Source organism: Sabethes cyaneus, chromosome 3 (genome assembly GCF_943734655.1).
Source record: "Sabethes cyaneus chromosome 3, idSabCyanKW18_F2, whole genome shotgun sequence".
Taxonomy (NCBI): Eukaryota; Metazoa; Arthropoda; class Insecta; order Diptera; family Culicidae; genus Sabethes; species Sabethes cyaneus.
Genome location: NC_071355.1, coordinates 131,314,882 through 131,331,190, shown reverse-complemented (window position 1 = coordinate 131,331,190; position 16,309 = coordinate 131,314,882). Strand labels below are relative to the sequence as shown.

The following is a 16,309-nucleotide window of genomic DNA, read 5'->3' as shown; positions in this document are numbered from 1 at the left end:
GTTGATGATCTTCCCGTTTTCGCCAAATTTAGCTCCTTTCGTAAACTGCAAAGGGTAATCGCATATGTTCTACGTTTCATCTCTAACTGCAAAATTAAGAATTGTAATCTCCGCAATCTGAAACGTCACCTCACTGTTTCTGAATTCCGAGAATCGATGATTGTGATCATCAAGGTGGTGCAGCATGAAATCTTAGGAGACGAAATTAGCCGTATTGAAAACAACGAACCGTGTAAAAGAATTGGTTCGCTGAACCCAGTGTACCAGGACGGACTGCTCAGAGTAGGTGGTAGACTAAAAAAATCGTCTATATCAATCATGGCCAAACATCCATACATTTTGCCGAGGCACCCGATTGTCGATCTGTTAATACGCGCTTACCATATTGAAAACTTACACGTTGGACCATCGAGTCTACTAGTAATAATTCGAGGACGGTATTGGTTACTGGAAGGTAGATCTGCTGTAAGGAAAATCACCAGGAGTTGCGTCACCTGTTTTCGTGCCAAACCAACAAAGGCAAGCCAACAAATGGGGAATTTGCCATCTTGTCGCGTGACACCTGCATTTCCATTTGAAGTGACTGGAGTGGATTACGCAGGCCCCATATATGTCAAGAAAGGCCAACGGAAGTCGATTTTAGAGAAGGCATATATTGCCGTATTCGTGTGCATGGTTACTCGAGCTGTGCACTTGGAACTAGTGTCGAACATGACCACCGATGCATTTATTGGTGCATTGCACAGATTTACCAGCAGAAGAGGGCAGCCCCGTGAAATACACTCAGATAATGGTTCCAATTTTCAGGGTGCTAAAGCGGAACTGAACGAGCTGTACAGAATGTTTCGATCTCAATATAGTGTCGATAAAATTGAGGGTTTTTGTCAACCAAAGGAGATAGCTTGGTATTTTATTCCTCCTGAGGCTCCGAACTTTGGTGGTCTTTGGGAGGCGGCCGTAAAGAGTGCTAAATATCACTTGAAGCGAACTTTGAAAGATACTCATTTGACTTTCGAGGAATACGTGACAGTTTTGACACAGGTTGAGGCTATATTGAATTCCCGACCACTTTATGCTACGTCACCTGATGCTGACGCTCCCGAGGTATGTACACCTGGACACATTTTACTTGGACGAGCGATTACCGCCATCCCGGAACCAAGTTACCAGAATGTTCCTGTCAACCGTCTTGATCGTTGGCAGTTTGTACAAAGACTACGAGACGAATTTTGGAAGAAATGGAAAAATAACTACTTGCAAACTTTACAACAACGAACCAAGGACCAAATAAGGAAGAATAATCTACAGCCAGGAATGATAGTGCTTCTGGAAGACCAAAATTTGCCACCAATGAGCTGGAAATTGGGAAGGATTATGCGGACATATCCAGGTTCCGATGGACTGGTTCGTACAGTCGACGTCATGGTGGGTAACACTGTTTACAAGCGACCAGTATCAAGGATTGCAGTGCTTCCCATCGAGGATAATATTCAACTATTCGAGAATTGTTCCGAGAATGCTTCTCAGCCCGGGGGAGAATGTTCACGCGCAAGCGCGAATCACCACAGGCACCAACAATAACAACAACAGCATCAAGACATCAAACCACCGCTGCGAAATTAGCCACACCTTTTTTTCGCGTTCTGCCATTTCACATGTTACGTACGAGGCGAGCAGCAGCAGCAGCAGCAGGGAAGAAGAAGATTTTTACGCTATATAACCAGTCCGCGCACTAGCGCGGCATTCAGTATTTTTCCACATTTCAATCTGTTAACATCAAGAAGAATAAATGGAGTAGTTTTTAGAGTAAACTAGTGCTTCCTTCACATCCTCTGAAGACGTCCTGGGAAGTAGCAGATGTATATACAGTCCACTCCACTGGCTTAGTGTTGCTGCAGCAGGCTTGCGGACCAAATCGTCCTTTTAAGGACAAGAAAGGTTTATTTTCTCCATCCTGTTATCCGCCGGTGCCTATGCAGAACACAAATGCAGCCCCCCACTGGTTGAGTGCTAGCTGTCGATGGACTTGCGGACCAAACCCGTCCTTTTCAGGATTAGAAAGAAGAGTAAATTGTTATCCGCAAGTGCTTGAACAGAACACTCGTTTTCCTGACGGCTCCTAGCTTGAGCGGCAACGTTCCTGTTCGGTCTTGTCAAGACATGTTGCTTATGCCGCAACAAGGCTAGGAAGCGATTTTGTTTCATCCCCCGTGAGCCTGGCACGGCTCCGACAGGGGGCTTTGGAGGCAGGAATTTTTTAATGATGGTTTGAGACCCCTCGACCCTATGGTGGGGGAATAAGGAATCTGATACAAATAAAACAGAAATTTTTGCGTAACTCAAAAATTAATCGAACTCGAGAAATTTTAGACTCTGTCATAAAACATTAATCAATAACAAGACCACCAAAAACTATCAATAGTAACATTGGATAATTCAGCGCGAGACGGCCACAGTCCGCGAGTGTTGCCGGCGACCTGCCGTCGGAAGCACCGGTCAGTGCAGGGGGCAGTCCCCCGTAGAGATCACCTCTATCAAGGTTTATTTATTTTCCTAGATATACTGACCTCTATTACTTTCCTTCAGTTGGGTCACCCCTGCGAAATAGTACTTTCTACGAAAAGATTTTCCGTGAAATGGTACATCCCGCGTAAGGTTTTTCACGAAATGGTATTCTGACGACACTCTATATTCCGCGTTATGGTCAACCGAGAATTGTTCCGCAAAATGGTATTCGGCGAAATGGTTTGTAATGGTTGTAATGCTATCCGCTTTATTTTATCAGACTAAGCAATGGGGGTTGTTTTACCTTTGTTATACTATATAACAAAGGTTTAGAAATTGGTCGAAAAACACGAAATTGATCCAAGGCCCGGCCACATATACCAATCGATAGGGTTCGACGAACTGAGCAATGTCTGTGTGTGTGTGTGTGTGTGTGTGTGTATGTATGTGTGTATGTGTGTATGTGTGTTCGCTCCGAATTTTCTATCGCCTGTTACTCGGAGATGGCTGAACCGATTCGACCGCTATTACTTTTGTTTGAAAGGTATTATTGCCTAGTATATCACTATTGAATGGTTTCGTGGTCTGACTTTTCGTTTGAAAGTTATAAGCAAAAATGAGAAAACTACGAGACACGGTTTTCTCCGGAACCACGCAACCAATTTTAACAATCTTAGTACCAAACGAAAGCTCTTACTATTACTAAACATTTTGCCAAGTTTTATTGAAAACGGACAAGCTGTTCAAAAGTTAGCCTTGAAAAACCTGTTTTGACTAGGTACAAATGAACGCCTGTTTCTCAGAGATGACCAAACCGATTTACGCGCTATTAGTTTCGTTTGGCAGGTAATTTAGTCGGATAGATCACTATTCAATGGTTTTTTGATTGGACGTTTAATTTGAAAGTTATGAGCAATTCAATACCCCGCACCAAAATTAACAATAATTTATAATGATTTTAACCAAGATAATTTACCTAATTTCAATTATTTTAATATAAAACGAGAGGTTTTCACACTACGAATATATATGCATAATTTCATAAGAATTCGTTTTACCGGTCAAAAGATATTAACCCTCGAACACACGCGCCAACTTTTACAACACGGTTACTTACGCGCACAATAGCCCAAAACCAAAGAAAACGTGCGCACTGGAGTCTTGACTGGGAAAACTTGGTTTTAAGTTTATCGAACTTTTGGAAGAGTTTCTTAAAATTGAAAGCATATTATTACAAGAAATTTTGCTTAAGACAGTAACCTTCTATCTCTTCAGTGGAGATAGAAAAATCTTATTTATTGTATATGAATTTGTAAAATCAGTTTCTCTATTCTAACTATTTATGTAATTGTTGTATGACTTTTTCATGTATTACAAATTTATTTGTACAACAATAATAAAAATACACAACTTTGCTGAATTTAGTACACCTCTATGTTTGCTTGTTTAGGAACTGTAGAACTTTAATTATAAAATATAACCTGATTTTGACCCCGAATTACTCGACTACTAGCAGACGGATACATCTTAAACATTTTACATTTGCTGGTAGTTTTGCTGCATACAGACACCATTTTTCCTTATGAAGAAACGAGAGAAAATTCCAGTTGGGGTCAATTGCGTTACACCTCACATGCTGCTTGCTTCGTTTCTGTGATGTCGGTTTATGCTAATCTTGTTTCCTAACAATTTAAAGTATTAATGCAATGAATAATTCTGACATTTTGCTCATAACAAGTTTATTGAAGAATATACGTTAGTATATACGTAATATACGATTTGTAACTTTATAACAATATGGCATTCAAAAACCTACGCATGTTGTACGAAATACAACAGCGTGAGTAACCGAAGGTTAATAAAAATTGATGAAATTTATTCAAGAAAATTTGATTGTTGTGAATCAAATAGAATGGCATTACAGGAAATTATGCATAGTTCAAAAACGTATAAACTAGACCTCTACTACGCAATGTATATGTTAAAGAATAATATTTCATCTTACAACTTACTTTTACTTGCACTTGCCCGCATTAGTAACAACTTACTCAACAATTTCATGAGAAGAGGAACTATCAAAATTTATGAGTGCTGCTATTTGGTTCAAATTTTGTAAACTTATTCAATTTCCAAAAATTTCATGTAAACCACACGTGTCGATTTCTATCTCAAATAGCAAGTAAGACCGTATAACAAAGGTTCCTTTCACCACTAGGTGGATTAAATCAGGTTTTTTACCTTACTGTGAGGAAAATTTGTATATTAAAACACTCATGAACTCCCCAGAAACTTGCAAAACTTAAGATTGTGAGAAAGGTCACCCGAAATTCACGATTTCTGTACAACACAGTTTAATTTGTGGCAATACGAAGTTTGTCGGGTCGGGTACAAATGAAATACAAATTTCCTCATAACTCGAAAACTAATCAAGCAAATAGAACAAAACTTGGCAAACTTCCAAACTTCGGTTCAACGTACCACCTAGGCATACCCGACGAGCGGATTTCTTTAGATTGCCGTTACATCGTACTCTCTTCGCCCGAAGTAATCCAATTGACGCGTGTTCTCGTGAATTTAATATTGTGTCTGACTGTTATGATTTTAATGTAACTAGAAGTACCTTTAAACTTAGAATAAGTCTTTATTAAGAACTTTCTGTGCGACATAGTCGAAGACCAGTAAATAAATAAATAAATAAATAAATAAATAAATAAATAAATAAATAAATAAGTAAGGGGAATTATAACTCCTCTCCCATTTAAGAGGGGGGGCTTCCATACAAATTTACTCATAACTCGAGAACTAATTAAGCAAATGGAACCAAATTTGGCATGTGAAGGTTTTCGAGGGCAAGAATTTTTTCTATGATGAATTAGGACCTCTCTTCACTTTAGGAGGGGGGGGGGGTTCCTGTACAAATAAAATACAAATTTCCTCATTACTCGAGAACTAATCAAGCAAATAGAACCAAATTTGGCATGTGGAGGTTTTTGGAGGCAAAAATATCTTCTATGGTGAATTAGGAACCCTCCCCACTTTAAAAGGGGGGGCTTCTACACAAATGAAATACAAATTTCCTCATAATTCGAGAACTAATCAAGCAAATGGAACCTTATTTGGCATGTGGGTGTTTTTGGAGGCAACCATTTTTTCCATGATGAATTAGGACTTCATACCTTTTTAGGAGAGGGGGCTTCCATACAAACGAAATACAAATTTTCTCATAACTCTAGAACTAAACAATCAAATGGAACCAAATTTAGCATGTGGGTGTTTTTGTAGGCAAGAATATTTTCTATGGTGAATTAGGACCCCTCCCCACTTTATGAGGGGGGGCTCCTATGCAAATGAAAAACAAATTTCCTCATAACTCGAGAACTAAACCAGCAAATGGAACCAAATTTGGCATGTGTGAGTTTTAGATGGCAGAAATTTTTTCTATGGTGAATTACGACCCCTTCCCCTTTTAAGAGTGGGGGATCCCATACAAATGAAGTACAAATTTCCTTATAATTTGAGTGCTAATCAAGCAACGGAACCAAATTTAGCATGTAGGAGATTTTTGAGTCTTGAATTTATTTTATGATAGTTAGAGACCTCTCACCCCTGTGGTTGGGGGATATGGACTCATACAAATAAAACAGAAATTTTTGCGAAACTCAAAAACTAATCGAACTCGAGAAATTCGAGACTCTTACATAAAATATTAGTCAATAACAAGACCACAAAAACTATCTATATGTAGTAACACTAAATCATTCAGGACGAGACGGCTGCGAGTGTTGCCGGCGACCCGCCGTCGGAAGCGCCGCCCACTGTGGGGAGGCAACTCCCCGCAGAAATCACTACTGTCTAGGTTTATTTATTTTCCTAGGTCTACCTGGGTTTCCTGGAACGAGCGACAGCGAGTAAGGAGAGGATCGCGAAATGGTACTTTCCACAAAAAAGTTTTCCGTGAAATGGTACATTCCGCTTAAGGTTTTTCGCAAAATGATATTCGTCGTAATGTTGTACAATCATGGCGAATATTACTATCCGCTTTCTGGCTATGCAATGAGGGGACAGGGGATTTGTTTTCTACTTTACTGTGAGAAAAAATTGCAAATTTGTATATTAAACTACCCATTCCAGGTAACTAATAAGTCTTAACGTAAGCAGCAAATCACCGTATCTGGCATTTTTTACTGCACGTTATTGTATTGTGTATATTATTGTATTGTGTTGTTGTAAATTGGCATCCAAAATTGTATTCAAATTCTTCGTGTCGGTAATTAGCTGTAAATTAGCATTGTCAGCACTATAAGAAGGTTATCAGTAAAGTAGCTGTATACTTTGCCAAAATAGCATTTAAGGCGACTTAAATGCTTATTGGCCTATATTTGAATAGCATTGGTGATGTTTATTGGTTACCTGGGATGCTTTCATAGTTACATATCTGCCAAAATGAATCATCTAAGGTTGAACTCCACAGAAACTTGCAAAACTCGAGATTGTGACAAAGATCATCCGAGATTCATGATTTATGTACAACACAGGTTAATTTGTGGCAATACGAAGTTTGTTGGGTCAGCTAGTCTATACCTATAAAAAAGGATTTCTGTCTGTCTGTCTGTCCGTATGTTAATCGAAGACTACTGAACCGATCGGCGTGAAAATTTGCATATAGGGGTTTTTGGGGCCAGGGAAGGTTCTTATGATGGTTAGAGCTTCCATACAAATGAAATGCAAATTTCTCCATAACTCCAGAACTAATCAAGCAAATGGAACCAAATTTAGCATGTGGGTGTTTTTGTAGGCAAATTTTTTTAATGATGGTTTGAGACCCCTCACCCCTGTGGTAGGGGAATAAGGACTCTCATACAAATAAAACAGAAATTTTAGACTCATAAAACATTAATCAATAACAAGACCACCAAAAACTATCCATAGTAACATTAGATAATTCAGCGCGAGTCGGCCATAGGCCGCGAGTGTTGCCGGCGACCTGCCGTCGGAAGCGCCGGCCACTGCGGGGGGCAGCCCGTCGTAGAGATCACCTCTATCTAGGTTTATTTATTTTCCTAGATCTACTGACCTCTATTACTTTTCTTCAGTTGGGTCACCCCTGCGAAATGGTACTTTCTACGAAAAGATTTTCCGTGAAATGGTACATCCCGCGTAAGGTTTTTCGCGAAATGGTATTCTGTGAAACTCTATATTCCGCGTTATGGTCAACCGAGAATTGTTCCGCAAAATGGTATTCGGCGAAATGGTTCGTAATGATGGCGAATATTTAAATGCTATCCGCTTTATTTTATCAGGCTGAGCGTTGGGGGGAGTTGTTTTCTACTTTACTGTGAGGAAAATTTGTATGTTAAAACACCCATGAACTCCTCAGAAACTTGCAAAACTCGAGATTGTGACAAAGGTCATCCGAGATTCACAATTTATATACAACATAGTTTAATTTGTGGCAATACGAAGTTTGTCGGGTCAGCTAGTCTATACCTATAAAGAAGGATTTCTGTCTGTCTGTCTGTCCGTATGTTCCTTATAGAATCGAAAACTACTGAACCAATCGGCATGAAAATATGCATGTAGAGGTTTTTTGGGGCCAGGAAAGGTTTTACTGATGGTTAGAAACCCCTCCCCCACTAAGAGGGAGGGCTCGCATACAAATGAAACACAAATTTCAGCATAACTCGACAACTAATCAAGCAAATAGAACAAAATTTGGCATGTGGGTGTTTTCGGTGACAATAATTTATTCTATGGTAAATTGAGATCCCTCCCCTCTTTATAAGGGGAATTATAACTCCTCTCCTCTTTAAAAGGGGGGGCTTCCATACAAATTTCCTCATAACTCTAGAACTAATCAAGCAAATGGAACCAAATTTGGCATGTGGGTGTTTTTGGAGACAAAATTTTTTTCTGTGATGAATTGGGATCCCTCCCCACTTTAGGAGGGGGGGGCGCCTATCAGTGGCGACTCGTGGGGGTTTAGCTTACCTGTTCAACCAGCGAAAAATACAAATTAATACGCAGCTTTTTTATTATCGCATTTCTATATTTTAATCATAAAACATACATTAGAGGTTTTCACCGTAGCGCTTGATTTGTTGCGTAAACGGTGTATTTCGTGTATATACTGCCGCAATTCGCATTGCAGTTCCGGTTTCTTTGGAGATAGAACTGTTATGCGAGTAGCGGCAGTATAAATACGCAATACTCCGTATTCGACCCATAGCAAGCGCTACGTGAATATCCATATATATTTAAATAGCATCGGAATACGACGGTTTACTTTACCAGCAAACTCGTCTCTGAATTTTAATTACGAACCGAAAACGTTTCGTTCAATTGACCTATTGAACCAAATTCCAAAATTACCACCTTACTGCGATGCGCGCACAAGCCCACATTACACGCACCACAAGCAACAAGCAATATGCGTAAGTTGTTCAATGCTAAAGATGAACGAGTTAATGAGAAAATTTTGCGAACCGCGCTCTATTTTCAAATCCTCTTCGTACCAGCACATTGTTCCTGGTGCTAATCTCTAAACCAACGTTCAAGCATCGTGTTGAACGTTTTGCTTATTAGCTTCCTAACTAAATAAAATATGGAATCAAAGCGCAGGCCATAGGGATATGTGGTAGTAAGTTGTTCAATGCTGAAGATGAACAAGACAATAAAGCGCCCGCGCTTTCGAGTAAAAGCTGTGGCACATTCTTTTTTTATCGCCTTCGTACCAACACATTGTTCCTAGTACTAATTCAGTATCAAGAATCAATACCAGGAATAATGTGTTGGTATGCTTGTGCATTGAGATCTCTAAAGCAACGTTCAAATGTCGTTTTGAACGGTTTGCTCATCAGCTTCTTATCTTATCTTATCTTCCACCATCACAGCCACAATAAAGGATTCCTGGAAATAGTTTTAATTATTTCTAATTATAGAAATATTTCAAATTATTTTCTTGTCTGTATTGACAAAAGTCAAAACGGCCAGCCCAACTGTGAAGTATTGCCGCAAAGACGATTATACGAAATGAATCTTGTGAGAATAAATTATTCACACATAGATGCATTTCTTAATCAACAGGGGAAGAAGAGTCGGGGACGTCGCGTACCAACCGATTCTGATTATTTTAAATTTTAATTTTTAATTTCATTGGGAGTATTTAGCTAGAAAAGTTTAAATAATACTCCGGACCCTCGGGGATGGGGCACGTACATTTACTTACTTGCCCTTGATAAATACCTAGGTTATAGCGCCTTTGGTCGCTCGAACGGTTTGCTCATCAGCTTCGTAACTAAACTAAATTCGTATTGCATTGCATATGCGACGGTACAAACGAAATTTTGCCGGGCTGAATTGTGTTTGCCTGCCCTATGAACAGGTTGAACATGCGGACGAGCCGCCACTGGCTCCTATACAAACTCATAACTCGAGAACTAATCAAGCAGACGGAACACTATTTGGCATGTGGGTGTTTTTGGAGGCAACCTTTTTTTCTATGATGAATTAGGACCCCTTACCTTTTTAGGAGGGGGACTCCCTTACAAACGAAATACAAATTTTCTCATAACTCTAGAACTAATCAAGCAAATGGAACCAAATTAAGCGTGTATTGCATTAAGCGTTTTTATTGCATAGCACTATAGTCAGTCTTAACGAGCCAAAGGCTCATAGACATTTATAAATGAATAAATAAAAAAAAAAATTAAGCGTGTAGGTGTTTTTGTAGGCAAGAATATTTTCTATGGTGAATTAGGACCCCGTCCCACTGTAGGAGGGGGGGCTCCTATACAAATGAAAAACAACTTTCCTCATAACTCGAGAACTAATTAAGCAAATGAAACCATATTTGACATGTAAGTGGTTTTGGAGGCAAGATTTTTTTCTATGGTGAATTGAGACCCCTCTCCTCTTTAGAAAGCGAGTTATGACCCATCTCCCCTTTAAGAGGGTGGGATTTCATACAAATGAAATGCAAATTTCCTCTTATCTCGAGAACTAATCAAGCAAATGGAAGAAAATTTGGTATGTGGGAATTTTAGATGGCAGAAATTTTTTCTATGGTGAATTACGACCCCTTCCCCTTTTAAGAGGTGGGCTCCCATACAAATTAAATACAACTTTCCTTATAATTTGAGTACCAATCAAGCAAATGGAACCAAATTTGGTATGTGGGGCTTTTAGGGGGCAGAAATTTTTTCTATGATGAATTAAGACCCCTCCCCTGTTTAGGAGGGGGGGCTCCCATACAAATGAAATTCAAATTTCCTTATAATTTGAGTACTAATCAAGCAAATGGAACCAAATTTGGCATGTGGGAGATTTTGGAGTCTTGAATTTATTTTATGATAGTTAGAGACCTCTCACCCCTGTGGTAGGGAGATGTGGACTCTCATACAAATAAAACAGAAATTTTTGCGAAACTCAAACGCTAATCGAACTCGAGAAATTTTAGACTCTTCCATATAACATTAGTCAATAACAAGACCACAAAAACTATCTATAGTAACACTAGATCATTCAGGACGAGACGGCCGCGAGTGTTGCCGGCGACCCGCCGTCGGAAGCGCTGCCCACTGGGGGGAGGCAACTCCCCGCAGAAATCACTACTGTCTAGGTTTATTTGTTTTCCTAGGTCTACCTGGGTTTCCTGGAACGAGCGACAGCGAGTAAGGAGAGGATCGCGAAATAGTACTTTCCACAAAAAAGTTTTCCGTGAAACGGTACATTCAGCTTAAGGTTTTTCGCAAAATGATATTCGGCGAAATGTACAATCATGGCGAATATTACTATCCGCTTTCTGGCTATGCAATGAGGGACAGGGGAGTTGTTTTCTACTTTACTGTGAAGAAACATTGCAAATTTGTATATTAAACTACCCATTCCAGGTAACTAATAAGCATTAACATAAGCAGCAAATCAGCGTATCTAGCATTTTATACTGCATGTTGTTGTATATTAGTTTTTTGACTGAATAGGTGTTGTAACTTGGCATCCAAAATTGTATTCAAATTCTTCCTGTCGGTAATTACCTGTAAATTAGCATTGTCAGCACTATAAGAAGGTTATCAGTAAAGTAGCTGTATATTTTGCCATATTTTGAAACACAAATTTCTGCATAATTAGAGAACTAATCAAGCAAATGGAACAAAATTTTACATGTGGGAGTTTTTGGAGACAAGAATTTTTTCTATGGTAAATTGAGACCCCTCCTCACTTTAGGAGGAGGGGGGGGGGGGCTCCTATACAAATTAAATACAAATTACCTCAACTCCAGAACTAATCAAGTAAATGGAACCAAATTTGGCATGTGGGTGTTTTTGTAGGCAATTTATTTTTCTATTGTGAATTGAGATCCCTTCCCCCTTTAGGAGGGGAATAATGGCCCCTCTTCCTTTTAAGAGTGGGTTCCCATACAAATGAAACATAAGTTTGAGATCACCTCTATCTAGGTTAAGGTTTATTTATTTTCCTAGATCTACTGACCTCTATTACTTTCCTTCAGTTGGGTCACCCCTGTGAAATGGTACTTTCTGCGAAAAGATTTTCCGTGAAATGGTACATCCCACGTAAGGTTTTTCGCGAAATGGTATTCTGCGAAACTCTATATTCCGCGTTATGGTCAACCGATAATTGGTATTCCGCAAAATGGTATTCGGCGAAATGGTTTGTAATGATGGCGAATATTTAAATGCTATCCACTTTATTTTATTAGGCTAAGCAATTGGGGGAGTTGTTTTCTACATTACTGTGAGGAAAATTTGTATATTAAAACACCCAGAAACTTGCAAAACTCAAGACTGTGACATTTTGACATCTTGTGACAATCTCATCCGAGATTCACGATTTATGTGCAACACAGTTTAATTTGTGGCAATACGAAGTTTGTCGGGTCAGCTAGTATATATATGGGTCATTCCACGGGAAATTTACAGTCAAAATTTTTTTTCTCTTCGGAATATTTTTTTTACGTTCTTTGTTCAAAAAAAATCGACACGTATTTTTGTATTTCGATGTCACTGTTGGAATTCGCAAGATATGATTTTTTAAAGTATTGTAATCTGGAAAAATCACTATTTTTTAAATACTGATTGTAAACATTGTTTGTAATATCAAAAAATGACTTTCTACCAGATGTGTTCACTATTCCACAAGCTTTCAAAATTGGTATACCATACCTCCTTTCGATTTTTTTTCAATAGTTAAATAGTGCATTTTTATAAACAATTGCAATTTTTTCAAAGTTGGAACTTTTTTTTCTCGATTTTTTTACTTTAAAATATTTGTTCATCTTTCTCGAAAAAGCATGCAAAATTTGGAAATGGAGAAATGAAAACTCTAGAAGTTATGAATTTTTATATCGAAGCGCGCACGTTAATGTAAACGAGAGGACGAACACGCGTGCTTCAACGACACGTTACACTTAATAGCATCTAGCATCAAAGGCGGCCTCGTTATGAAGCTGCCCGTGGGTTAGAACATCGATTGAGCATAACCGCTCGCTTCACATTGACACACGCGCTGAGATCCGAATGACCCATATACATATATATATATATATATATATATATATATATATATATATATATATATATATATATATATATATATATATATATATATATATATATATATATATATATATATATATATATATATATATATATATATATATATATATATATATATATATATATATATATATATATATATATATATATATATATATATATATATATCCATCCATCCCCAATATATATAATTTCATTAATCACAAAAATATATTTCAGGTAGCAATTGCAGCCTTAGTATCAAGACTGCAAATTTACGTAGAACAGATAAATTCTACACTACAAAAGTCTAGTTTACAGCTAGTTGCAATAATGCCGCAGGCAATTAAAGAAGTTAATAGGATGCTCTATGAAACTAGAAGATTGGCTGAAAAAAGTTGTGAGCTTCAAACAGAAATCAGCCGAGTTCATCACGATACCGAAGAATATATGACAAGTCTGGAAAATATGGAAACAATCTTTAAAAAACTACAGTTAGCAAAATACGCTATGCATGAATCTGATGGCTGGAGCAAAATAGTCGTAGAACTGGATGAAATTTTGGATCAAAGTGACTTAAATGGATCTAAAGAAAAATTTTGTTTATTAAAAAAGTCTTATTTTGCCCTTGAAAACATGCCAGGCCACGCTGAACGAGAGGCACAACTGGAGTACTTTAAGAATAAAATTGAAGCTCTTGCAACTCCTTCAGTTGCCTACTATTTCGAAATCGGAAATGTCAAGCAATGTGCAGATTTAGCAAACGTTTTCAGAATAATTGATCGTTTTCCTCAACTGAAGCAGAGTTACCGTACAATGCACAAAAACATTTTAATTCTCAAATGGATAAAATGTTGTGAAACTTATTGCGAAACGGATGTTCCCTTATTTTTTTATAAAATGTTGACTGAATTTATCCAAAATCAACAAAAGCTATGTAAACTTGTTTTTAGCAATGTTCACGAAATAATGGATACACTGTGTGAAACACTGGTGGAACTGCGAAGTACTAGAGAATATTTCGTAAATAATCTTCTGAAGAAAGCAGAAAATAAATTCGATCTTTTGACTCACATCGCCAAAATTGACATTCAGTTTAATCTAGACGTAATGAAAAAATTTACAGATCAATCTATAAACAAAAATAAACTGTATTGTCTAAATAATGCGATATTTTCATATTTCGATTTATTTGTTGAACAATATCCTGAAATGGAGGCTGCTAACGCTGGTAATCTAATTAAAGATATATATGTAGAATATACTGATCCTGCGGAAATTGTTCGACGCTTAAACAATTATAATACATGTATTTTGAAGCTGATTGATGATGCCTATGAGCGTTGCGTGATTATTACACAGAAAAATGCTATGGATAAAATTTATACAGTTCTGAAAAAAACAATTGCAGAATATATTCACGTGTATGTAGAAGTACAAAATATGCTCGTGCTCAAACAAACTGATATGACTGATTGGAATTCACTTCAATATAACATAAATTTAATGCAGTCACTTGGTGAGGTTTTGCGGATCGTTATCCAATTCGAAAATCAATATTCCCGCAAGGACGTCAATAGCGACTTCAATGTTGATAACGGGAGTCCGTGTAATGCTGCTATTTTTAATGAAGGAGAACCACATCAGCTGGTTTCAGCTGATTTATGTTTAGATGAAAAAAACTCGGAATTATATCTATCTTTACGACACGTTGGTAATGTCATCCATGGACACATAATGAAAACGATACTCTTGTCTATAGAAAAGCAACTGCTGAAGATAAACTACAGTGTAAACAGCAACTATGTAAACGCCGATTTACCGGATTGCAGTTTTGTGCCTCAAGAGTATATAACACAAGTAGGACAGTATTTGCTTACGTTACCGCAGCATCTGGAACCACTACTCTTAATACCGTCGGAATCATTAAAATCTATATTGTGCTACTGCAAAAATGCGTATGGCAAAGGAGAAGCTTGTGCCGATGTTCTCCTGAACTTAATAGTCGAAGAAACAACTAGATTGTATGTTATTAAAATAGATGGAATCACAAGTTTGTCCCCTTCTGGTGCTAAGCAATTGGCGGTAGATATTGGTGAGTAGGACATTTTTATGAGGGAAAGTGGGCTGCAATAAAGGGATAAAGTGAGCCAAACAAAGAGGCAAATTGTGCTATTTTCTTAAATACGATGGTTTGAATTTGCAGTATCCAGCAAAATTATTTAAAACAGTGATAAACAATTGTAGTTGCATGTTTATGTAAATCAGTCCTAGTTTTACAGTTTTCCGTAATCCAGATTAACCCTTAAATGCGCACGCTGAAAAAAATCATTTAAAAAAAAACTTACTTATCTAAAGGCGGTAGAAATTACTGGGGATGTTTTTCACTATGTGGGTCATTCTACGTCAAGTGTCCGAGTGCCACGTAATCGACCTTCTCGGATTTGAACTAAATTTTGTCAGATTGTTCATTTTAGGTCAGCGAGGAAAAATCCTAAGTTTGGTGCCAATCGGAAGTTTACATAGCTTGCTGGGGCGCATGGAAAGCTCCGAAGTAGCAATGATACATATTTTTGGATAGAACTAAGTGTAAACTCAATTATCTGAACAATTTTAGGCGAAATTAAAGCAAAATTGTAATTGTGTGGTACATATATATTGTACCAAGATGTTGAATCTAAACATACTGTCGATAATTGTAAGCGGTAGGCACCATACAATTGTCCTAGCGCTATCGAAACATCAGTATTCAGTCTAGATTTTTGACCCTTTTGAACATCTTTTTAGATAATTTCATTTCTATAATGAGAAATCATTCGATTTCTTATCAAAATGACTTCAACCGAGCTCTTGTAAAAAAATGGTCAGCAATTCACAGAGGTGTATTTGAAAAATTGTTATGTATTTATTTATTTATTTACTATTTGATGGGGCTTTCAACCGCTGGTTGGTTCGCCCCAATGAAAAATTGTTAATTTTATCCCAAACAGATTAAAACAGGTCATCAAGAATGTAAATGGTCCTACTACTACCTTGTAGTTGAGCGAGAAAGGACATATATTTCAACTAATAGTTAACTGTCCGAATACTTTTTTGGCTGCATTTTTAGCCAATTCAAACTATATGTACTCTATCTTCAAAACGGAAAGCTTTCCCCCGAATTTTTTTTGTGCATCTAAATATGCTTTAGTTAAACATTGTTTTAAAAAATATGTGGTTCCATTCTTTGCAAAAATACTGCGCAAAATAACTAA

At 37.6% G+C, this 16,309-nt stretch overlaps 1 protein-coding gene across 1 annotated transcript in view; it reads left to right on the top strand.

The window, feature by feature from the left end:
• LOC128741230 (conserved oligomeric Golgi complex subunit 7) overlaps positions 1-16,309 on the top strand; it is a 177,011-nt gene that overhangs the window by 95,197 nt on the left and 65,505 nt on the right. The window contains exon 3 of the mRNA XM_053836877.1: positions 13,296-15,150. Within this exon, the coding sequence (XP_053692852.1) occupies positions 13,296-15,150 (1,855 nt within the window). The remainder of the gene's footprint in view (positions 1-13,295; positions 15,151-16,309) is intronic.